General features: G+C 41.7%; 1 protein-coding gene and 1 long non-coding RNA gene across 10 annotated transcripts in view; one reads left to right on the plus strand and one right to left on the minus strand.

Moving 5' to 3' along the window:
- LOC140601066 (uncharacterized) overlaps nucleotides 1-26303 on the plus strand; it is a 121092-nt gene that overhangs the window by 28161 nt on the left and 66628 nt on the right. The window lies entirely within an intron of this gene.
- Nucleotides 939-24793, minus strand: HAO2 (hydroxyacid oxidase 2). 5 transcript variants are annotated; one of them, XM_072769575.1, is made up of 8 exons: nucleotides 24635-24793; nucleotides 15648-15793; nucleotides 13634-13785; nucleotides 11358-11641; nucleotides 9937-10146; nucleotides 5864-6022; nucleotides 5448-5517; nucleotides 939-1625 (listed from the first exon to the last, which is right to left on the minus strand). In XM_072769575.1, exons 1-8 carry the CDS (start codon nucleotides 24725-24727, stop codon nucleotides 1570-1572), a joined length of 1170 nt encoding a protein of 389 aa, XP_072625676.1. In that variant the 5' UTR covers nucleotides 24728-24793; the 3' UTR covers nucleotides 939-1569. The 5 variants fall into 5 exon arrangements, with proteins under 5 accessions (XP_072625676.1, XP_072625675.1, XP_072625677.1 ...); XM_072769574.1 differs by having other exon boundaries at nucleotides 5448-5520; XM_072769576.1 differs by lacking the exon at nucleotides 24635-24793 and adding an exon at nucleotides 16093-16216 and having other exon boundaries at nucleotides 5448-5520.

The raw sequence follows: 26303 nt of genomic DNA on the forward strand, positions 1-26303 counted from the left end.
CTAGATAGGGTGGTCAGGGAAATCTCAACTTACTGGGGAGGTGACAGGCTGTGATATAAAGCTCAAGAAAGAGCCAGCCATGAGAAGAGGATGGAGAAGGATATTTTATGTAGAAGGAAGAGCAAGTGTAAAAGTCCAGAGGCAGGAAAGAGTTTTGCTTGTTTTTGCTTGTTTAAGGAATAAGAAGGAGGCAGAATGGTTGGGGCATGGTGAGTGAAGGAAAGAGTAGTGAAGAAATGAGCTGGAAGGTCTGTAAGAACCAGACATGCGGTGCCCAGGGAAGAGCTGGGGATCAGTTTGGATTTCCACTAAATGGAATGGGAAGCCACAGAAAGGCTTTAAACTAATGGGACAGAGGATTTGCTTGTACTTGAAAAATAATCTCTTTGGTTGTTGTATAAAGAACACAATGTAAAAAGCAGTAAGTAAGAACACGGGAAAATGAGCTCGAGGCTATTTATGATGTTGATTTCTGTCCCCAACTTTCTTGTTGTCTACAATGTCAGATCTTATTCAGTGGGATTCCGCTGCTTCAGAAGTCTATTTAAGCTGACTACTGGTTTGGGGAGTTTTTACTCAGATAAGGCATCTATTCATTTTCCCATTTTTCCTTCCATCCATTTATCTCTAGTCCATCCATCCATCCATCCATCCATCCATCCATCACTTATCCATCCATCCATTGATCCATACATTCTACAATTATTCATCAATATGCTGCTAAATGCCAAGCCCAGTACCAAACGTAGTTTCCTGCCTGAAGCCATGTACAGTCTATTTGTTGGTAGAGACATGCAAATAAATAAATAACAACATATTATAATAAGGGCTATAAGAGTGCAAAGTACAATAGGAAGCACCTAGCAAGTAGCCACGATAAGAATAGGTGACATTTGAAGAAGGTCTTGAAAGATGAATAGAAATTTGCCAGTAAAAGCTACTTTTTCTTAAACTTTTACTGGGTACTAAGCAATATGCTTTAAATTTTACACACATTATCTCACTTAGTCTTTCTCTCAACCTAGCAGGCTAGGTAGTATCATTCCCATTTACAGAGAGATTGAAAAATGTTCCCATTGCACAACTTGTCAGTACCCATCCTGACTGTTAAACCATGTCTGTATGCTCCAAAGTCCATGTTTTTAACTATATTATTTCTCTGTTATCTACAGATAGGAGTATTATTTTGATGGGATAATATTTCATACATGTAGTTCTTCTATGCAGAGTGTAAATCCCCATAGTTTGGTTCATAGAGATACTGATATGCAAAAAAAATTAATTCACTATCTATTTCAGTCATTATTGTTCCACCTTTTTAACAATTCTTTCCGAGGAAGAATTCAAGCAAGTGCATATAACAAGCTGTTATAGGCAAAAAGGAGCATGTCAAATTTGAGGAAAAGGAGGGGTTTGGAGGGCCTGAAGCACAAGGTATGGAGTGGTGGAAGGTCCGGGGATGAGCCTCTGGATAGGATAGAGCCAAGGCAGGAGGCATCACACACCATGCTATGAGTTTGTCTTCCTCCTGTGGGCAACCTCAGCAGTCTGGTCATTAGCCCTCTTTCTTTACAACCTGGAGAACTGGATCAAGTCCTGATTGATCTCAGCAACCGACCGGCAACCTAAAAGAACAATGTGGTTAACGAGCTTATTGCTCTAAAACCCCAATGACCTACGTCATCATGGGTAATGGGATGATCCAATGGGAACAGGCCTGACTTGATCTCTGTGCTCACCCCGGGAAACCATTATGGATACCAGAATCACATGAAAAATGTGATTCTGATTGCCTTGAGAATTACTTTGTGAGCCTGTGCCCATGTCCTCTTTCAACACAGCCATGTCAAAATGGCATAGTAAAAATATAGAAACACTATTTTAGCATTTTAGAAATAAATTCATATGTGCCATAGATACACTTGACCTTTATCTGAGCACTGATAAGCCTCAAGGATATAGGAAGTACATGTCAGAGAAAAATATGAGTCAGGAATAAGAGATGGGATGAGTACTTCATACTGCGGTTGCCTTCCAAGGGAAAGTTCTGCAAAATTTAACACTTTAGTAAAGGATCTGAATCAAAATGCAAAATTAGAACTGTAGCTGAGATGAGACACAGGGATTGAAGAGAGTGATGTTGGATCAGAAGCGTGAAAATTAGAGAGGGTGACAAAACTTGAGAGATTCCTAACTCTGGGAAACGAACAAGGGGTAATGGAAGGGGAGGTGGGCAGGGTGATGGGGTGACTGGGTGATGGGCACTGAGGGGGGCACTTGACAGGATGAGCACTGGGTCTTATACTATATGTTGGCAAATTGAACTCCAATAAATAAAAAAAAAGGAAGGAGAAAGAGGGAGTAGTATGTTGGTACAGACTGGAGAGTTGTGGCCTTGAGTGGACAGGAAATCCCGGTGATGATAAGGCAGAAAACTTGAATGCCAGGATGTGTAATGTTTAATTGAAGTTTTTTCCCACATGTATGATGTGTGTAACTTCACCTCCCAAAACACAACTTTAGCAAAATGTATTATTTGTGAAAATAAAATTAATGAGAGGGGGGTTTTCCTCTCTAAAAAATCATGCCTCTGTTGATTATAGTGGACAGAGATGGCAGGCATGGGATACATAAATAACCCACAAACAACTCATTCGGCAGAAGCAGGAACTTGGTGCCAGAGGTGGCTCTCCTCAGAATGGCAGTGGGGTCTTAAGAGCTTTGGGTTTCCCCAGAGGGGAGAACAGTGGGCAGGCAGACCTATTCAAGGAGTACAGAGATGCGAAAGTATGATCTTTGGTTATATATTGTAATACAAATAATATTTAAATGATGTAAAAATGTCTCAATAGTTGTAACAAAGTCATGTTATGACTTCATCTTAATACAGTTTGACACATAAGCCTTGGAAATGCTTCCGTGCTTACTCAACTCTCATCAATTAGTTTCTGGGTCTTATACAATACCAAGGACACTGCCCTACACTTGGCAGAGGCTCAGTAAAAGTGAGGGAGAATGCATAATTATGATTTTCTTCCACTCTTTCATTGCTATAAATTAGGAGGATGTTTACACTAAAATCTTTTGGCTACTCTAAAGTGAAGTAGGTAATTCCAAACAATAAACCTCAAGAAGGTTCATATACTTTTTAATTCAGCCTCCTCCCCTTGTGAAGAATGAGATCTCAGTGAGGTCCATGCAGCCTTGTGTTGGTATGATTTACGTGTGGACATTTTTCAAGAGAGATCATGATTTTAACCTTTCTATAATTTCAGCAATTGGTGTCATGGTGAGAAAAACACGACTTTTAAGCTTATTTTGCTTTCAGAGGGTCATAAAGGAAAAACATCACACATCTCCAAGGGAATCAGGTGAGAGAAATCACATCAACTGATTCCTCTTGGGTGCTGATTTTGTGTCAGGCACCTTATGTGCATTGTGTGCAGAAGAGCTAAGGGGTGCAGAATCTCAGGGCTTTCACACTATGATTTTGCACTTTAGTGAGTTCCACCAAAAGCACAAGCGCCTGCCTCAGCTCCCATCTTCCCAAGGACCAGCCTGGGGGTCTACCCTGGGGAGAGACTCTTATGCAGAGGATGCCAACCGATACCCTTCTGCTTGAGTTTTCCATTCTTTCTCTTCCTCCCTCTTCCCTGTCCCATGTTTGGTAGTGATTACTAATTTTTATATAGACATTTAAAACAATACATTCTCATTGTAGTACAGTTAGAAGGAGGCGAGTATAAATTGTCAGCCTTAAAAGTGCTCACAATTCCGTTTTTTTCTCTTGCCCCTTTTAAAAAAGGATGCTCTCCTCTTTATTTCAGAAGATTTTTCCAGCCACCATTTCCACCCCAGTGACTGTTAAGCGTAAACTTTTAATAGAATAAAAAAGCTTTTTTACTGTTAATTCCTCCAACAGGCTTCTGTTAAAATAAGATCAGACATCATTTCACAAAGATAGGAGAAAATATTTGGGGGATCAGAAGTCACCTCAACCTCCTGGAATCTGCAGAAGCTCATGGGTCTTCTCGTCCTTCACTCTCCTCCTTCTCAGGGTCAAAACACACCACTATGATATCTGTTTGCCCTTGTGCCCTCCATTCCCTCATGAAAGGGCCTTGGTAACACCAGGTCACTTACTGACTTATCTTCATAGGCTCTGAAGAGTATGACTCTGGTCCAAAGCTGAAAAGTATGGCTCTGGTCCTCATCCTCCATAACTTGATCTATTCCTCCCGTTTCCTTTCTTTAATTAATTTGCTCTGTGGGAAGGAGGCTGGTACTGGCAGTAATGCTGATCTAAGTTTTGTAACTTGTATTACTCAACCCCAAAAGGTTCAATCTGTAGTCCCAATAGACACTACTAATATAACTTGGACACTGAGTACAAGACACTTGTCCAAATATCAGACCAAAACCAGACTTGAGAAGAACCAGGACATCTTGCCTTTGTGCCTGGCACACGACTGATGCACTGTAATATTTATGGAAATAAGTCAATGGCATGAAAATGGTCTTGATTTCACATCAGAGCTCTTGATTCATTATTTCCTTACTTCTGGAGAAGTATTATCAAATTTTAGAATTGAGGAGTGAATGGAAGTCTTATTGAGATTCATCTTGTCTGAGCTTTCACATAGTGATCAGTTAGATCTACAGCAGACAAAGACAATCAAAGACAGAGTCATTTGGCCTTTGGCATTTTGGTAGGGTAATTCTTTTCTATGAGACAGCTCCAGGCATGTTAGGACATTTAGTGTCCCCAGCCCCTGAGCACTAACTACCCGCATTATCCACCCTACAGTTGTTGTGCCTACTAGAAAAAAATAAATTCAAATTCTAAACCAAATCTTCCTCAAGAGGGCAGTCATCCATGATCTTAGTTGAGAGCTACTATTTTATAGATCACTGGGATCCCAGGCTTTGCTAAACTTACAATTTTTTTTTCACTTACAAATTTTTATGAGCACTACTTTACGATAACTTTATCTTTGACTGAAATCCACCTGCATGTAACTTTTAGACATTTACGTTTCTCTGGCTGTGGTTACACAAGACGGCACTTCTCCTTCTCCCCGCCTTCTCTCCTCCTGTTGTGTCTATCTCCCCAGTTCCTCCATGCCTCCTCCTTGACATAATTTCTCAATTCCTCACAGTCCATGAATATGAAAAAGTGACACACAGAGCCACACCCAAAAAGCCTGGTGTGTGATCCGAACACAGAAGAGTATAAGGGGACACTCTTTCCTATAATCTGAAATTGCATTTGATTTTGTAGCAAAGGTGTTGCATCTTGAGTCTGTGTTCAATTCTTTGTCTGGGGCATCTTTTTCTTTCTCTCTATTCTAGGCTGGGCTGGGAGAAACTAGCTAGAAGGGGGAGCCGCCACTCCTGTGCCCTCATGCCTTCAGGTCTAAATCAGGAAAAAGACTATAAAAACTTACCTGTCAGGGCCATGGAAGTGTGAAACTCATTTTTTATAATGTTCAAAACTTCCTCAACGCCATATTCACCCTGCTTCCAACATGCGGGATGGGGAGAGACAAAAAAGAAGTGTGAGGGAACATTCTGCCCATGTGCTGAGTATCAGTTCTAGGCATGTTCACAGCTGCAGTGGGGAGGATGGCAATGTCTGTAAAATTGGAACAATGTCAGGAAGACAGGGAAGCAAAGAGGAAAAGATGGGGGTGAGCATGCCTGAGAATGTGCAACATGCTACAGAGATGCAGGCAAGGAGTAGCTGTCCCTCAGGAATCTGTGGCACCTCAAAAAATGGCTCAGCTTGGATGGTAAGCCACAGTAAAGTGTGGGAAAAAAAATGAGAAGCACAGTATCTTGATTTTCACTTTGCCACTCTCACCTTATAGGCAAGACCCCAGAGGATTGGTCTCCCCAGAAACACACACTTAGCCCCAAGGGCCAGAGCCTTGAGCACATCATTGCCAGTTCGGATCCCACCATCCAGGTATACTTCCATTTTCCCTTTCACAGCAGCCACCACTTCTGCCAAGGCATCAATCTGAGAACGAGACACATGTGGCTTGAGGGATTACCATTTTCACTCTCAGGGATCATGGGACACAGGTGCCCCTCAGTGTGGGTTAGGAATAGGAAGTCCAAGTGTGGATGACATCTACTGGTTTCTTCCCCTCCCCTACCAGAGCAGTGCAGCTAGGTCCCCAAGCCCCAAGGACTTTCTGCAGGCTCCCTCTCTTGCACTTTCTGCCCTGACAGAGTGTGACTTCTCTCTGATTCACTTGTTCAGCTGTCTACAGCTTGGAAGAAACTCTTGGTTTCTCCTCATATCCTAAAGGGGATATTTTCCATTAACGGTATTCACTTTAGTGTTCTTTTTAAAGTACATTTTGACTTTTGGTTTTCTCCTATCTTCTCTGTTTCTAGTTCTCCATTGCTAAGGCACTGAGTCTTTTTTGGCAAGTGTCTGGATCACAGCCCACCTTGTGTAACCGGGCTGCATGTTCCTTACACACCACACTTGAACCACCTGTTCTTGACTTCTGTGTGTGTTATCAAAGACATAGGTTGGGAATGGAAGCAGCAGTGCTGTTGAAGTAGGGTTGAAGACTCTGAAAGGTAAAACAAAAGCTGCTTATAACTTAGCCTGGTGTTTCCCAGGCTTTGTCTCTCACCTTGTGTCCTCAGTTCTAGGCTCTGTAGTTACCAGGCTGTGCCAATCCATGGTGCCCCAGACTGAGCTGCACTCCTGAGCACCTCCAAGTCTAGGAGGAGGGGTGACAGCAGAGTCTGGGAGGAGAGTCCTTGAGGGTAGAGTTCTGGAACTGCCACAGAGCTCCTGTTCTATGGCTCTTGGACTGTAGAGGAGGAGAAACTAGCCCCAGGGAACTTCTGCTGCCCAAGGAATCAATGGGAATTCTACCTCAATGAGATCCTTTGGATTACTGAGCAGAATATGAAATAAGGAAGGAAAGAACTTTGTACTCTAATTTACAAATGGAGAAGAATTGAATACATTTTAAACTGACATTGATAACTGGTGATAATGCATGTCCAAATAAGGGGACATTATTTTATATAATATATAAAATAATATATATTTTATATATTTTTATAGTCCCAGCATGGTATTATTTGGAATATTTCAATGATTTTGGGAAAAAGAAATGAACATATCTGTACAAACTCTTCCAGTGAGCTGTACTGGACAATGGAGCTGATGGAATTTGAGAAACAGACAGGGAGTGAATTTTGGCCTAGGGTACAATACTTTAGAGTTACTTTCTATAGGTCATGATAGGACATTCATTAGAGCTTTCAGGAGACAACAGATAGCTCTGACCCTTTTCCCAGGTCCAAGGAAGAAATACAAGAAGTGCTAGATTTGGAACCTTCTAAAGATGGGAACTTCAAAGAGTCATACTTCTCACAGGGAGAGGCTTGGGGTGGAAAGAGTGAGGTGCTTACCTCAGGCACAAAATTTAAGGAGTGCCAAAACGCTCAGATAGATAACATTTGAATGCAATATTTAAGAATAAAATGGCACACTTTGACCTGTGAGCTGGAGGGCTTGTTTTTATAAATAAAGTTTTATTGGATCCGGGGCCACGATGACAGTAAGATGAGTGGAGGCAGGCTATGCAGGCACAGGGACAGATACTATCTTTATTTAAAATGTTGATATTTTGTTGGCCATGGATTTTTTGCATTAATTTAAAATTTTTAAATAGTACATTAAACTATTATTTATCTTACTAGGTTTTTTCTGGCACCTTCTCAAATTTTGAGCCAGAGGTACCTCATCAGCTTTGCATTAATCTCAGCACTGTCCCTGGATGACCTTGGGTTTGGTTGTTAAAGTCAGATGGCTTGGGAGAATTATGTATTGATCAGCACGATAGGGAAGGAGAAATTCTCTCTTGGCTCCTGCGTTTGCTAACAGTCATTCTCTACTGAGGAAGAGCAATAGGGAGCAATTACTTAGCTTTTCTTTCCAACTATTACTCAGTCCTTCCGCAAAGGGAGCAAGACTAGCTAAACTGATTCATGAGAGAGACACTATCGTATATGTTTTATTAGAGTTGTTTCGAAAGTCAACATTCTACTCTATTTGTTGCTTGCTGGTGATGGGCCCTTTTTTGCTTTCTGTTCCTACCTGAAAGCACAATTGGGACTACTTGGGACCTGCTATAATCTTTTGCACTCTGTTCTGCCCATTTCTGGATGTGTGGGAGGTGGCCGATGGCATCTTTTCAGGAGTTGGATGAGAGAGCTAGCATGTGCTCTGCAGATCGACTTTCTCCTGGATTCATAGGTCAAAATCTGGGGGATGGGAAGTAGGAGGTCTAACTGTTCTCTTTAGTCAGTTCTTATGAAGAGCTCTGGTAAACAGTGTCCCTTACTCTCCAAGTGGGCTTGTTATTCTGTGCCTGTTCTCTGTCAGTGAGAACCTGGTGGGGAGAAGGGGGCCAGTGATTAGCACATTAAACCTCCAAGTTTCACAAGCCTTGAAATGTACAAACCTGCTGATACAGCTTCCCCATTTCCTGGAATTCATCTTAAAGAAGTAATTGAGAGTGTGTTAAAAATTTAAGGATGATCACTGACACATTGTTTAAAATCGTGAAGACTTGTAAGTCATCAGATATTCAAAAGTAGGCAGTTGATTATATGAATTGTGCATTCATACTATACACCATTAAAGGTGGGAGCAGCATATATACTGAAGTGAAATTATGCTCTTAGTGTATTGATAAAGTGAAAAGAGAAATTACAAAATAGTATGTGGCTTTTTAAAGTGTCATATTTGCATTAAGAAATTGATAAAAAAAAAACAAATCCCAAAATATTGTCATTAATGATAGTGATGAAATTAGGGGTGATTTTTATCTTCTTCTTTTTGTATATGTACATTTTATAACTTATCTGCAGTGAACATGTCTTACATACATAATAAAAATAACTTAAAAGAGGAAAAAACCCACTTCCCTTTCTTTTTTTTTTTTAAGATTTATTGATTTTTATTTTGAGAGAGAGAGAGCATGGGTGTGCATGAATGGGAGGGGCAGCAGGACAGTGAGAAAGAATCCCAAGCAGACTCCGTGGGGAGAGTGGAGCCTGCCATGGGGTTTGATCTCACAACCCCAAAACCACACCCAGGTGGAAACCAGGAATCAGAAGCCCAACCCACTGCATCACCCAGGTGCCCCCTTCCCACACTTCCCTTTCTTAGAATGGAATCAAGTAACAATAGAAGAATCTCTTGAAAAATATAAGCTATATATATCCATGAAAATAAATCAACAATTTCCATTTAAAGATTCTTTTCTTGCCTGCCTTCTCTTCATCTATAATGGACATAAATTCAAAAGACGGGGAGAAAATCATAGACTGTCAAAAATTTTTAGAAAAAGATTCATACGGCATTTTTTAGTTTTACTGTGAAAGATGGTTATTTATTAGTTTAAGTGAGGCTCTATTCCTTCCCAGGACACATCATATGAGAAAATATGTCGTTATACCCCATGCACACAGGCAAACTTTTAGCTGAATACTACTTCCAGAAGGCAGGAGACCTCAATGCCTTTGGAACATCTCTCCTATTGACTTCTACCTTAACCACTTATTAACTGTGTGAACTTGGACAAATTATTTAACTTCTCTAAGCTGCAGGATCCCCATCTGTAAAAGAGTAATAATTATATCCATCTTACAGACAGTTGAGAGATTTAGAGATGATGTATATATGAAGCTTATAAAAATAACCTGGCATATACTAGGCTGTTAATGATTAAAAGTCCTTGCAATTCACAGGAATATACCAGCATATGTGGTAAGGGAGAGGGGAGTGTAGGCCAATCTGCAATCTGCACAGAGTACCTTGCTGTAGGCACATACACACACACACACACACACACACACACACACACACACACCCTCTGAAGTTACCCTACTTACAGATGCGAGAACATCATCAAGCTGCCTCCCACCATGGTTGGAAACAATGATGCCATGGACATTGTGCTTCACAGCTAACTCTGCATCCTCTTTTGTCAAGATCCCTTTAAGGATGATGGGCAATCGAGTTATGCTCTGAAGCCAGGAGAGATCATTCCAGCAGAAGGATGCATCAATGGGAAACATCTGGAAATAAGGCATTGGATTTCTCTGTGGGGAAGAAAAAAGAATCTTAGACTTGAGCTCCTTTAGGATTGTTTGATACATTTCAAAATGAGACACATTCAGATAGTCACCCTTCATAGGCCTTAAAAGAAGAGTAACGAAATCAACAACTTCCAGCCATCCTTTGCTTAACAAAATTTGTGCAAAAGAATCACTATTTTAATTTCTTATTCACTAACCATTAATTGTGTCCCTGCTCAATAACTATGCCAGAATCTGGGGATACAAAGACAAGACACAGTCCCTACTTTAAAGGAACTGAGTTTAGTAAGTGAAGGGGATAAATGAAAGTATTTATAGGCCGATGTAAACTGTTATCTTGAGATATACACAAGGTCATGAGAATTAAGAAATACTTTGATAATCCTGAACCAGATACTACCTTATAGTTAACCTTGGCTCATAATTTGAATCAAATATCCCATAAATCCCAATGTGTCCCTGTAATCTGAGATAAGGATTCCAGAAAATGTCAAGGCTAATTTGTGGTTAATGGGTAGAACGGTTGAGTCACTTGGCTGGGTATCACAGCTGCTCATTGACTGAAAAGGCTGGTATAATTATCTCTAATGTAGTCAAGGGACTCCAATGTTATCACTACTTTCTTGCTCAGGGGCACTCCATCCCATCTGACTGTAGGAGTTTAATGAGGAAATGGTCTTTGCAGTCATCTATTTCAGAGGTTCCAAACAAGTGTGCTGCAGATCCAGGGAGTTCTAAGTGTAGAGAGATACTGACTCTCAGTTCTCAAGGCAGTAGGGTAGGGCCTGGGCTGGTTATACTCCTTGGGCCAGTTACCTTGTCTGTGAGCATCTTCAGGAGGTCAGTTTACCTAAATATGCCATCCAAAATTATCATTTTCTAAGTGTCCCATAGTGTAAAAAATGTTGGAAGAACATGCTTAATTTACTCTCCTACTGCATGAAAAAATCCTTTTCATAGCTTTCCTAGCACCCAGCCCTGGCCAGAACACTTCAGGTGACAGGTTGGGTGCCTCCAGGAGTGAGGATATTTTGTGTTCTGTTCATCTAGAAGCTCTGGACAGCAGGAATCAGCTCAGCTTTTTGAACTATGGCATCTGCAGTATCTGCCAAGAGCAAGCACTCTGAACTTTTGTGGAAATAGAGAAGGGAGGAAGGAGGAGAGGAAATTTGCCTCCTGTTATGCTTGCCCATTGGATCTGGTATTTTTCCTACCTCTTTAGTTGAGCGAAGGTCTTTCAGCAATAAGTTCATCTTTAAGTCCAGTTGGTTTTGAATGTCCTGTCGCCTGTTGCCAAGTTTGGGTACATCCACAGTGATGACCAGAGCTTTGAAACCCAGGGATTCAACTTTCTGGACCAGCTGTTTGTTGAGCTGCTTGTCTGACTGCATATAGAGTTGGAACCACCTGAGGCCCCTGGGAGCAGTAGCAACAATGTCTTCAAGGGCACAGCTAGCATAGGTGCTGGTGATGTAGCAGATCCCGGCTGCTTGGGCAGCTACAAAGCAAACAACACAACTCAGTTTGGATGGAGAGCAGGGTTCTGGACTAGGGTGAGAAGCCCTTAGAGTTTGGGCCACCTCTGATCAGTTTACCCTGTGAGTGAAGATAAAGCTTGACTCCATTCTGCTTCTCATTAGGGTAGGAGGCATAGGGGGCATTCAGTCAGCCTGGGAGGCTGTCCCCATATATAGCCTGTCTTCTAGACCCTGTTAAGATTCCTAGCTAGAGGAGTCATTTAGTACCCAGAGTGATTTTGGACATGGTGCAGCTTCCAGATGGGAGAATGGGCTGCGCATGAACTTGCAAATGATGCAGAAGGGAACTAGAGAACAAAGGGTGAGGAAATGTAATGTCAGTGGAGAAGGTTAATCTTTGTACTGAAGAAAGCATAATATCTGAGTTAGAAGGGTTAGAAGAATGCTAGTTCTACTCCTCCTTAGCTGTGTGCCTTGAGTACCATTTTCTTCGTCTGTAAAACGGAGAGAAATAATACTACCTCTCTTATAGGGTTGCGGAAAATTAAACAGGATACTAGATATGGAAGCATTTTTATGTATTTTATTTATTTATTATTATAATGTTTTAAGTAAGGCTAGGTATGGAGCTCATGACCCTGAGATCAAGACCAGAGCTGATATTAGGAGTCAATGCTTAACCAACTGAGCCACCCACACACCCCTGGAAGCATTTTTTTAAAAGATTTTATTTATTTATTTACTCATGAGTGACACAAAGAGAGAGACAGAGACAGACAGAGGGAGAAGAAGGCTCCTCAGCGGGGAGCCCGATAGGAGATTGCATTCCTGGACCCAGGATCATGCCCCGAGCTGAAGGCAGACGCTCAAATGCTGAACCACCCAGGCATCCCTCTGGAAGCATTTTAAAAATTACTATGTGATGTGCTGTACAAATGCTTGGTGATAACGAGGTTGGCCACGGTGGTGGTGATGATGATGTTGACATTGCTGCATATTTCTCATTTCCTACTGTGATCATTGTTTTCTGTAGGATTCTCCAGTAGGCTAATGTCACTACCATTTCACAACCCTTGGGTACAGAATCTGACCTAATCAGGATTTAATATTTTCAATTCCTAACATCAACAGGAGATACCACATTCTTTTGCCCCACTACAAAAACAACACCACACATTCAACCATGAAGATTTAGTAAAGCAGTCATAGTCCTACAGAATATTCATGTTTCAGTCTAACCAGACTTGGCTCCTAACCAGACAGATGCCACTTCCAGCTCTAGAATCCTTGGATTCATCGCTTCCTATATCACAGGGTCAAAGTAAAAGATCCTTGGGAAGCCCTGGGCAATGTGCAAATAAAATATTTCCTAGATTTGACCTATATAGTAAAGATTATAAAGGGAGTCACAAGATTGTTTTCAGCCTCATCCCTCCCCTCTTCCTTCTCTTATTTTTCAGTCAAGTAGGATAAGAGAAGAGAATAAGGAGCTACTAGGAAGGAGACATACTCAATAAGAAAATTTTTGTCATATAAAATGACAAAGTCAGTCAAGGAGAAGGGAAATGCAACTTTGAGCAGGAGCACTGCCGGGGCCTTTGTAGGACCTCACGTTATGACTCTCTCCTCATCCTAAATTCAGAGACTCACCATTTACTCACCATTTACTCACCAGGCCTGGCCCAAGAAGGCGGTCAAAGAGAGCCCTATCTTGAAGCCATGCTTAGAATCCCTTTCTCCACAGACTGAGTGGTCTGCAACCCTCCTTCAAAGGATAGCTTGCTTAATTTCCACATCTATTCATCTGTAGCCGCCCTCTCTAACCATTCATTATGTTGGAAATGGATGTTTTCTCAATCTTAGAGGAGATGTTATGGGAACATCCCTCCTTAATTCTGACCAGATTGATGTCCCTAAGCTCCTTCTAGAAGAAATCCTGCTACTGCTCTGACGGATACCCGCACAGTTCAGGGCCCCAGAGAAGAGAGCCTCAAGGTGTGGCTGGGTCATACCTCTGGCTGTGCTCATTTCTCCATCTGGCCAGACAAGGCAGTGGAAACCTGTGGGTGAGATGCAAATGGGGGCAGTAATCTCCTCCCCTTGGACTGTGGTCCGGGTGTCCACCTCTTGCACATCCTTCAGGTACCGGGGACGGAGGCGGATTCTGTGCTCAGAAACAAAGATTCTTCTGTTAGTGAAGTTACTCTCAGCATGTAGTGCTGTCTGGTGCTGAGGCCTCCCAGATTCTGGTGCAGGTCTACACCAGACTGGTGCCAAGAAGCCTCTGGTGGGGTTGGTTGGCTGATTGGGCCACACAGACCAACTTTCAGAAAGCATTTCCCAATACTCTGACTCACATTAACACCAGTTTCTCTAACCCCCAGTGCATGTGTCCTCCACATCGCTTCCAGGTTTGCTCTCTCACAGGTCTGTGTCTTTGAGTTTTGCCTTCCTGAACAGACTCTTAGCACTTGGATGCTATGATTCACTTAAACCATAACAAGGATTAGAAAAGAAAAGAATAGGGTGGCCTGGGCGGCTCAGCGGTTTAGCGCCGCCTTCAGCCCGGGGCCTGATCCTGAAGACCTGGGATCGAGTCCCTGTCGGGCTCCCTGCATGGAGCCTGCTTCTCCCTCTGCCTATGTCTCTCCCCCCACCTCTCTCTCATGAATAAATAAACGAAATTTAAAAAAAAAAAGAAAAAAGAAAAGAATAAGCAGGAAGGAGTTCTAGGCTCTTCCTTCATGAGTTAGAAACAAGTCTCTATAAAGAAAAGGCCACTGAAAGAGGACAAATTGCAGAGAATGATCATGGTGGGGGTTTGTTTTGTTTTATTTGTTTTTGTGTTTTGCTAGAGGCTAACTCATTTGAAGATTTGACTTAACCATTGCTTTAGAAAAAAGGAAATTCACAAATAATAAATATATAAAACACACTTTAAGTCCAATAAATACTTAGTCTCAGGTCCAAAAATGTTTGTTTTTCACAAAATGTTATTATTCCTCCACACAAATGTAAAAAAGTTTTGCTAGAAATACTGATAGTACAAACCTGGGTAAGATACAAACTTCATCATGAAGACAAAGTGAGATAAAGTGAGTAAGGGGCCTCATAGAGTGCTAAACAAGTATGAAAATACAGAATATGTTGTTCACCTTGTATTCCATTTTTCAATTTTCTCCTGACCTTTCTATTATGGGGGGAGAGCAAATTTTTTCTGTAAAAGGCCAGATAGCAAACATTTTAGGCTTTATGGGCCATGTAGTCTGTCACGGTTATTCAGATTTGCTGTTGGAATGCAAAAGCAGCCATAGAGACATGTTAAATGACTGAGCATGGCTGGTTCTAATAAAACTTTATCTATAAATGCTGAAATTTGAATTTCAAATAATTTTTATGTATAAAAAATTATCATTCTTCTTTTAATTTTTTTCAACCATTTAAAAATGGAAAACAAATTCTTAGCTTGTGGACCATCCAAAAACAGGTGGAGGGCCCGATGTAGCCTGTGGGCTGTTTACTACCCTATGCTCTACCTGCTGCTGTTCTAGACCAGCTCTTCTCCTTTGAAGTCAACTTCCTGTCACCCCTAAGACCCTTTGGGTCTCCATATTTCCTGTGTTCCCTCTCTCGACATACATTACCTCCTTTAAGTCAGAAGTTTAGGAACTTGGGAGATTTAGACCTACCCAGCTGGCTTTTTCTCCCAGCCCAGGTAACTGGCAACCTTGGACTCTTATACTATCTTGTCAGGTGGCAAAGTTGCTGGGATGCAGAGGGAGGATGACTTGTGCTAGTTCCACAGAGGCACTAAGATAAGTTCTTTGTCCATTCATCCTCTCCCCAGCCACCTGCCCCTCCCCTCATAATCTCCTAAGACCCCAAACAGTAACAACAAAGACCATTAATATATCTTGAGTACTCTGTGCTCTTTGGAGGCAGAGAGCAGAGCTACTACATTCCAAAGATCTCTCACACAGTGCACCTTAGTTTAACAATAGAAAGGATACAGGAGACCAGACAGACCTTTTAAATGCTGTGATGTTGTCATCCCGGGTGAAACATTCATCAGCTCCTCCTTCAATATAATCCCAAGTTGACTTAGACAGATGCTTCTGGGCATAAGCCTGAAAGTCTGTCAAACACACCAAGGGCATTTCTGGAATTTCTGGACCCTCAAAGGAAAAACCAAAACCAAACAAACAGGACACTGAGAATACGTCAGATATAGAGGAGAACGTAAATGTGGGGGCTGTGGCTTGAAGCTATTTGGATTCAACATTAATTTCCCTGTAGTCTTTATCCCAATGGAAGTACTGCCAAAGGTGCTAAAACCACACTTCATTCTCCCTCCCTCATCCCGAAATGCTGATTATCTGGTCTTCTAAAATATCCCTCATGTCTGTACCCACAGCTCTACACCCACTGCCTCAGATCCATTTGAGGCCCTAGCACCTCTTATAAGATTATTACAGAAGCTTCTTATCTTTGTCTCTCAACTTACAGATTCACTCTCTATCTTGTCTCCCTCCGGCTCCTGGGATCCTTCTGAAATATAAGTCTGATCAAATGCCCATGTGATGGCATTCACAGCTTTCCTGGACCAGCTCCTGTCTTATCAGCTTCATTCCGGGTAGCTTTTCCTTGTCATTTGAGTCACTGTGAGTATTTTCCTGAACATGCCCAAGGGTTTTCCTAGCTCTGTATATTTTTGGAAGGATATCCATGAGGCTGGGAAAATTGTAACTGAACTGATGCCATTACCCGGGAGCTCCTGGGAATCTCTGGATGAATGAATTGCTTGGGGCCCTGGTTGACATCAGGGAGAAGCTATTTTTGACTCCTTGGCTGAGTCATTGAACATGTTCATCTTAAGACCAAGTGACCTCCATTCATCCTCACCCCCAATCTGAAGTAAACCTGGAGCTTGGAGCTTCTAAACACCCACCCTCCACCCCCTGCTGCCTAAAGAGGAAAGAGGGCATGGTTTGAGGATAGATCCCTCTGGTAGGGGCAAGTGCAGTGGGAACTCTAGCTGCAGAGATGCTAAAGGCACTGGTTGCAGTCAGGGGCAGTATGTGGATCTCCCACATGAGAAGATTCCAGCAGGAAAGGCTAAGAAATCTGTAGTCCATAGTCCTGGGCATCTCCCTGGCAGCTGGCACTGGAGTAAAAATTAGCCAAAGGCTGTGAGTAAAAATGAAATGGCTTTTAAGTCATTGACTGAGGGACAGGGATAATAGGCCCCAGAAACTAGGGCTTCAAATGTGAATGGGGAGGCTCCTCTAATGGACAAAGGGGCCAAGGAAACCAGATGAAATGTGAAGTGGTGGGGATCTTGGAAAGGGTAGGGATGGAGTAGAACTGGTGGAAGGCAGCCAGGGCCATACTAGAATTTAATCAGGTCAAACAAAGAAGTAACCCCAAATACCTACCCACGAGGTTAAGCAGAAAGAAGTTATGACAGGCAGAAAACAGAGCCCTTGGGATGTGCAGTGAGGAATTTGGAGCATAGCCACAGTGCTTTTTATAGGCAATGCTCTTTGTCAGTGAATGGGAAAGGAGTTATTGAGGTGCTGAATTGAGTTTGACAAGGTACAACAACCAAGTCTAATTTATCTCTTTCTTGCCCAACCCTTCAAAGTCTCAGTGACTCTGGTCGAATAAATTAATCATTGTATTTATCCATCTGTATTGCCATCACTGATTTAAACCTCTGTGTGCATAAAAGAGTTAACATAGCAGGCTCTAGGCCTGCTTTCAAAGTTGGACCTTGGTTGGAGTCTGGGAACTTGGACTTCAAAAGGGTTCCCACTATTCCCTGATAAGAATAGATTGCTCACTATGTCTGAATTGATTGCACAAACAACCTGGTTTATGCTGAACATCTGCTTTCCCTCTGAGGGTCTAGAATTTTGGCCTGGGTTCAGCAGAGAGTGTCAATATGACCACCCCGCAACAAAAAGCCTTGGGCAATGAGTCTCTAAAATGAGCTTCTCTACTGGTCAATGCTTCAAACGTGTTGCCACAACTCATGGCTGGAGGAATTAAGTGCATCTTGCATAATTCCACTGGGAGAGAACTCTTGGAAGTTTTTATACCTATTTCCCTCTGGATTTTGCCCTGTGAGCCTTTTCCCTTTGCTAATTTTGCTTCTCATTCTTTCTCTGTAATTAATCATAGCCTTAACTACATGCTGTATGCTATGAGTCCTCCTAGTAAATCACTGAATTGGGACCCCAACATGCTTTGTATCCCCATCACTGTATGTGACAGGGAGGTGCTGTTCATGAATGTTCATTATTTGAATTTAACATTCTCCTGTTTTGTCATCTCTGCCTTATTAGATGAGAATTCTCCACCAGGTTTCTACTCCTAATGTCTCAACAAATCTCCATATCCTATACATTGCACATTCACAGAAATGATGTTCTGCAGATTTCTGTCATAAGACCTCAATAACACTTAAGTCTAGTCCAAGACAAATGGCTCAGACTCACTCAGAATTACTTGCCTCGAATAGTGGGAATTATAGCATCTGGAAACTGCTTGGAAATAAAGAAATAGCTCAGCATCTTTGTATATACCAAACACTTCATTATCACATTTCTATTTACAATTTCTTTTTCTCTCTACTATTTCCTTTCTACTTCCCTGTGAAGCAGACAGAGAAGGTATTAGTGTCTTCATTTTGCATTTGGAAAGAATGAGGCCTAGGATATGGACTAACTTGTGAAATATCAGGCAGTAAATTATGACCGGGGAAGGCTCAGACTCCTGTATTCTGGTAGCCCCTAAAGATAGACATTCTCTTTTTTCGATTTCATGGTGCAGAGAAAAATAGTTGGTTCACATAAATTACTCATTTTATTAACTTTAAAAGAATTTCTCAGGATGAAAATATAATTATAATGCATTTTTGTCTTTTCATAGCTTAATAAAGTACTGAGCCCATTATTTTTATCAGAGGTCCAATATGAGACCTCTAGTTGACCAGAAGGACAATTCCATTGTTCAAAGCTTTCCCCACATTTGGAAGGGACACTAAACACTATGTTTTTATGTATCTCAGTTTGATCCATACCAGACTTAAAGCCACCAGGAATTCAAGAGAGGATCCAAATTATCAAGCGGTTTTCTTGTATTCCCATTTTATTTGATCTCAACTGCAGTGTTTTTTTCTTTTTTTCTCCTCTATCCCAACTACCCAAGATGAAGACAGAGTGGAGAAAAGGATAGAAAGGGTAAAAGTCTCTTGTGAGAACTTTAGCTCATTGTAGGTGATTTAATTTATTCAGGCTTTTTGTCTCCTGGTTAGAAAAAATGGTGAAATATAACTAGCATATGGGTGATAAAAAGAAAAAGCCCAAACATAAGAGCAAGGACATTCAGTAGTACCTGTTGCTCATGATTGGAAGTTCAAGCAGTTTTCCCTGATGGGGAAAGAAAGAATGACAGACTATGACCAGTAGGCATTTCAAGGGCAGAGCTTTTCTTCAAGATTGCCATTTGATATAATGCAATTAGGCTAGATAAACAAGTTGTCTGTCTTTGAAGATTTTAGATGACTCATAATTCATGTTGGTGTCACTTTAGGAATCTGGTTTATCAGAGCTTCTATTTGTGTGAGAAACCCCTAGGTGTTCTGTAAGAAATCTCAGGGTGGAAATCCCAGGGCAGGTCATTGAGATACAAGGGGAGCAAAAGCTGCTTCTAAGAATGCAGCTCCAGGTGCAAATGTTTGATGATGAAAGGTGGTGTCCTTCAAGACCCTCTGACCTGGTCCCCTGGGAACTTATGCCAAGTTTCTCAATGAAGTGGTAGAGATAACATCAAGGCTATACTTTGGGGACCTTATCTGAGGGATTACACTGTTCAAGGTTGGCTGAAAGTGCTTTAATCACTGTATATGGGATGACAGCCTCAAGGAGAGTAGTTGCAAAGCCTGTTGCCATTACCATAGCAACGGTAGCCCTGGGAGAGGAGACACCGCAGCACAAGGAGGCCCTGGCCCATGTGTGGTGGTAGAGGGAGGGGGATCCCAGGGCTGGGACCACAGTCAGTGTCAGGACCAGAGAAGACATGAATCAGCAATGCCCTGACTGAGGCACATAAGCTCCCAGGGAGTCTTCCAAATGGGGAGGAAAGGTCAGGGTAAAGGAGCTGGATTTCTAGGAACATCTGGTCAGATATCAGAGTGTCCATAACATTGAGGGTTACATTTATATGGGAACAGTGAGGGAACAAGGGGCCCAGTGTGGGTCTGTCAGCCACCAGCCTAGTCAAATCACTTCTGGCCTTTCTCCTGAGCCTTCACAAGATATGAATGGAGGACTCAGGACCCCTTCCAGGCTACGATGGACATTTTTAAAAATTCTATTCTGTTTTGTGTAATAATCATCTTTCCTCTTCAGCCTCCACTCCTCAACTACTCCCATTAAATGATTTTTCTTTTCAGTAATTCAACTTCTCTTGACCTATAGTCATGTTCTACCATGAGGAGTAGGATGTTCCAGGTCTTCAGAACCTCTTCTGCAAGGATGACGAGGAATGACTTGTGTCTACCCCAGAAGCTTTGTTTATCACAAGTTGAAGTTTTTGAGGCTCTGAGGCGAAGTACATTTATATTAAGGATATACTCACCCTGGAACTATTGTGACCTAATTAGGTCATTAGCCTCCCACTGCCCTACCTCCCCAGGCCACAAGACCACAGATCCTGCCTGGTAAGGATTAGAAGACAATTATTGCTGCGAGGGACTTCAGAAAGAGGAAAAGATGTGTGCAAACCTATACCATAGCACAATTTAAAATGAACTTAGGTCTTCCATCTCCACATTCAGTGCTCTTGCTGACATACTGGGTGACTCTAGCATTTTCCTCTGGATAACTGGGCAATGGTACCTGGATTCACTTCTCTTTGAGAACTAGCTTCTCAGCATCAACCCAAGGCTTCCAGAGGTTCTTGGCTGACTCAGTCACTGGAGCATGTGACTCTTGATCTTGGGGTTGGGAGTTCGAGTCCCACATTGGGTGTAGAGATTACTTAATAAAATCTTAAAAAAATAATAATCCTAAGGTTTCCAGAGACTTACCTACACTGGATTTCATCATTCCACTTTCTCCTCTACTCCTGACCCAACTTGGTTAGCCGATATCAGCCAGAAGGGCTGAAGTTAAAGGTATTGCATAAACTGGACTAGGGGACTGGTCAGTGGACTGCTGATGGCAGCAGACTGACAGGAGAAGTTCCTGACACTTATTAATTATATGAGCATAGGCAAAGCTATTTCATCTCCCTGGGCCTCAGCTTCTCATTTGAAAACTATAGGTTTTTATATATTTTCCTTTTAATCTCTACCAGATTTGAAGCCACCAGAAACTAAAGCCACTAGAAATTGAAGTCTTTGGTGTCTTCACATGCTTGGCTGGCCAGTAAACACAAAGACCTCATTTATATGCAGCCGTGTTGACGTTCTAGTCAACCATTTAGTTCGTGGCAGTAAAGTACATAACAGGGAACCAGCACAGCCTTTGGGCTTATTCCTAACACCAAGTGACTGGGTACTCAAAACCTTCCTTCTCTCTCTCACTCCTCAACTTTGAAGCCTCTCTTTAAGTTGCTCTGGCCCTGTGACGCCACCTTATGGCTTCAGTGGGGAACTGTTAGACCAGTCACAGCACCGCTTCCCTTCTACAAGAGGATGTGGGCTCTCACTCAACCTAGGTTCCCTACTCCCAGACCCGGGGGGAGTCCATTTTACTACATATGCATGCCTTTTCCTCCTTTCTCCATTTATCCAAACCATTCTCTGATTTTTCTTTTTCTGAGAATCCTTCTCACGAATTCTTCTCTTTGCCTGATCTTTCCCATTTCTTTCCCTTTACTGTTTGGAAACCAGAGATAACTCCATTGTGGAAGATGAGATATAGTCTCTTGGATTAAGAACAAAAAAGTTAAAAAAAAAAAAAGAAATTTTAAAAATTTGAAGTCACATTAGATGTGATAAAGAACCTTCAAAGACTTTGAAAACACCCTCAGAGGCACCTTAAGTAAAGAACCTTAAGGGAGGATTCTCTGAATTCTCTCTTCCTCAAATTAAGCCTGCTTTTCCTCATCGCCATTATTTATGAAAAATAAAAGAAACTACGCATTACATAATTTTCTTAGTTTTCAGTTTCAGCCTAAGACTAGCAATGCAACAGCGTTGCTTTATACTCATTTGCATTGCAAATAAGCCAATTTTCTGCTACTTTGTGAACCAAATGGGTATTTCCAGTGACCTGGGAACCCAACCACTATTTTAATAGCATTCTTTCAATGGGAAAATGTGTTGAGTTCCAAACAAATGACTTCCAAGTAGAGTTTTGGAGCACGGCCATGTTGTGTTTTGTTTTTTATTTGCTTTTTATTGAAGTTCAATTTGCCAACGTATAGTATACACCCTGTGCTCATCCCATCAAGTGCCCTCTTCAGTGCAGAGCACAGCCATGTTGTAAATTATGTGCTTTCTATGAGATTGTGGGAGACTGTTTGGGCATACTGGAGATATTGATCCAAGTGCTCATATGGTGTTTTGAAAGTTTGGGGATTTTCTAATTCTATTGGCCAGTGGAATAATTTGAATACAAAAAGAACCTTGGAGATAGCATGATGGCTTCTTGATGATAAAATGACAGTAACATTGCAACCATTTATCAAGTGCTGTATGTTGTGCCATGCACCATGTAGATTGTTTTATGTGCATTAATATTTCAACCCTTATAATAATTCCCATTTCACAGATGAGAAACCTGAAGCTTAATACTTTGCCCAGCATCACACATTGGTAATATGTTTTGACTTCTATGGCCTGGCTCTTAAGCATCATGAAAAAAAGCAAATGTGTATAGCCAAGTATGGTTTATAGAATGAGAGAGTTGGCATTTAAATGCCATGGGCTTATGTAGCTTTGCCCGACAAGTTCCCTCAAGAAGATGCAACTCAATAAGAAAGTAAGAAAATTTCATTATTTGGCTGGCCATGAACAATAACCAGTTAAGCAATCTTAACAATCTAAAAGCATTTTTACATATATTATTCCATTACATGCCCACAATAACCCAGTGAGATAGTGATCAGAGGGTAGATATACAACAGTCTCACTTTATGGATGAAAATGTTCAAACCCAGAGAATTCAGGTGATTTATGCTCACACAATAAGAATAGCAAAGCCTGACCAGAAATCCTTCTGACTTGCTGTGGATATAGTTGAGCTGGTATGGAGTAGTAATGGTGTATTAAGAGACAGTCAGGTCTCTGTCTCATGGGATTGGGAGAGCTGCATATAGCAAGCATGGCCAATTCCCATACAATCTAGGCTATTGAGGAAGGTGTCCTGGACGGAGATCATTGTTCCTGCCCCTTCGTTTGCTTAAACAGATGAAGTGTGCAAAACAGACATCAGAAACTACACAAATGTTCAGAACAAGCTCCAAACTCTATTCTTTTTACAATTGGCTTTAGATCGTAGGTGCATTTCTGTCTGATAGTGGTAGTCCTTAGGAGGAGGTAGCAGGAGAGAAACCAAAAAAGGCAGGGCTGTTGGAAATGGGGAAAACCAGCTATGAAATGGAGCTCTGTCCCTTTTTGCCGTCCTCCTGGCACATCTCACTATGGCAATGACTCTAGACTGTATTTCTGAAGGTCATTGCTTTCAGCAGCTAATGATGTTCCCTACATCCTTAATAGCTGAGGGAGTCCGTGGAGTCAGGAAGATAGACTTTTGTAAGTTTTGCAACTTGGCCTACTTGGGCCAAACCTCAGTCTGCTACTTGGTTCTCAGTCGCCATGGTTCTATGAAAAAGTAATTTGTGAAGAAAGAATCTTAAGGCCTATCCCCTAGAATCCTTGGGAGGACTGAACCATATAGCCTATGTAAAGTTCCTAGAACATTGCCTTGTGTAGAGTAGTCCTCAATAAATGGTAGCTTCATGTATATTATTCCCCTTGTTGATGACATTTGCAGTCTCATCAGAGTCTCTGGAGGTTGGAAGTTGCTTCAATTTTGTGATAGCATAATTTAGGCCCTGTGTCAGGTTTACTCATTTGTTTATCTAAAATTTGTCAAGTATACACTGTCAGCCAGGAAGGCAGAAACTTTTACTACTCATCATATGCTCCATGACATCTCCCAGTTGCTATGAGATGGCAGGGCTCTGTGACTAGTTCTGGCCAGTGGGCTAGGAGTGAAGTAACATGTGTTAAATCCTGGGCCAGGAATTTAAGAACTGATGTGTAGCCCTTGATCTTTCTCTTCTTTTGGATACAATAATGTGGAGGCCATTATCCCCAGAAGGCATAGCTACAAGATAAAGGCAGCTTTGGTCTCTGAATGATCATTTGGACAGGAGAGGCCCTGGAGATCAGCTGATTTTGTATGAGCCAGAAATGAATATTTATGTATTAACTCACTAAGATCTCAGAGTTTATTCTCTACTACAGCACAACCAAGCCTAACTACTACATATATCTAGGCATTGTGCTGAACAATAGAGATTTTTAAAAAATTTTTTCAGGATGTCAATCTCTACTCTCAAGAAGCTTACAGTCAAAGAAGACAGATTTCAATAGCTCATTCTCTGTTAGTTGCTATGGCATAGAGTAACAGGAATCCTTTCCTGAGGGAAGGTATCTGGGGATTTAGGAATATTCCAATTGTTTCTCAAGTAATGCCAATAGATGATATTCTACTCCATCCAGTTTAGACAAGCTCCAATTCTCAGCTATCCATAAAATGAGGAAGTGACTATCTTATTGTAGTGTCTGAAGCAGAGCCTTCCTTTGCTAGTTCCCTCAGTGTCCCTTGGTCTGTCTCTATACAGCCCCTTTTGGCCACATCTCTCACCTTGAAAACTTACAACCAGCATCTATAATGCTAACACAGTCTCTGGCCTCTCTTCTAGACCTCCTGCCACTTCATCTGCTTCCCCCATTCCAAGCTCTCAAATGACACTTGTTGTTTGATCAACAAACCTGATGTTAGCGTCTTCCAGTCTCTGGGGAGAGTGGTGTTCAGAGGCAGCTGTTGAAAGCCTGGCTCACTGCTGGATGTGGTAGGAAACATAGGTCATTGTCCACAACTCCATGAGTTCAGAAAAGGTTCAAGGCAATAAGTTAATTTTCCAGCTTGGGAGTAAATGAGCAACTAGGCCAGAGCAAGGTTAATCTTGAAATGAACCTTGTGGGTTTTGCAAAGTCACCTCAAATTTAAGTGAGTTCATTACAAAATTAAGCTTCAAAATAAAATAGTAGCAGGACACCTGGGTGGCTCAGCAGTTGAGTGTCTGCCTTTGGTTCAGGGCGTGATCCTGGAGTCCCGGAATCGAGTCCTGCATCAGGCTTCCTGCATGGAGCCTGCTTCTCCCTCTGCCTATCCCTTGCCTCTCTCTCTGTATGTCTCTTGTGAATAAATAAACAAAATCTTTAAAATAAATAAATAATAAAATAAAATAAATTAGTTGCTTGTTTGCTCCCAAGCCATATATGTTCCCATTTCGTTAAAGATGGTTTCAGGAAGGGAGCAAGTGATTTCAGGTGGAGAATTACAAAAGCCTCTATGTTGTAAAAGAAAGGCTTATCTGGGGAGGTTCACTGATGGTCAATGATTAAGGCATAACTTGTCCAGGTCCTTCTCTCTGTGCCTGTCCCCAGCTCTTGTCACATCCCCTTAGCAGTATAACAGCAATTAACATTTATTAATTGTTTATAATGTGCCTGACATATTGCCGGCATTATTTTACTCAATCCTTACTGCAACGATATGGGCATATATTATTTTCCCCATTTTTTCAGGAGAGAAAATGAGTTATTGAACTTGTCCTTTCTTCCCTAAGGAGGAGAGTTGGGATTTGACTCTAGCCTGCAGCCACCGTTCAGTGGCATGTGGAAATTGTAGGCAGTTCTGCTGACCATGGTAGTGGGATCTGTCTGTCTTTTAGGATCTGTGGTTAGAGCAAAAAATCACTTTCCTGCTATTTGTTATGCCTTCCCCACTGGCTCCTCTATACTGTATTTGCTTGGAAAGTAACTGCTATCTGTTGTATTACCACTAGATAGCAGTGTTACTTCAGAAATGCTTTTCAAAGACCCCATAATCTGGGATCTGGAAATCCCATAGGAGTTTTCACTCCAGGATCAACCTGTAGGTCATGCCCACAGTCAGCTCCCTCAACACCAGCCTGCTCACTGTCCCCTGACCCAGACTTTCCATTGCCATTTCCCAATCTTGGATCATGCCCCTCCCTTCCAGGGGACATTAGTGTAGTGGTTAGGAACACAGACACTGGAGCATAATGCCTGAGCTGAAATCTATGCCCCTTACTTAATTTTTCTGTATTACAGTTTCCTATGACATCTCTCACACTTTAATGAGAAGTAAATTAATTAATGCTTTTAAAGGTCTGGTAATATATACAACATATAGACCTCATAAGTAGATTCATAGTTTGAATTTAGTTGAAAGTAGATTCTCAAGTTTGAATCTAATACAGTGTTTTGGGAACATTTTAACCTGATCATTTTGCTAAGGAGCATCCTTTCTTCCAAGGTGACACACTGTCATGTCGATCTTCACTGCTTTAGCCCAAGTAAAATTATCTTAGTGGAGGCTTGAGGGCCACCTGTGAGATGATGCAGGATCC

This window comes from Canis lupus, chromosome 12 (genome assembly GCF_048164855.1).
Source record: "Canis lupus baileyi chromosome 12, mCanLup2.hap1, whole genome shotgun sequence".
NCBI lineage: Eukaryota > Metazoa > Chordata > Mammalia > Carnivora > Canidae > Canis > Canis lupus.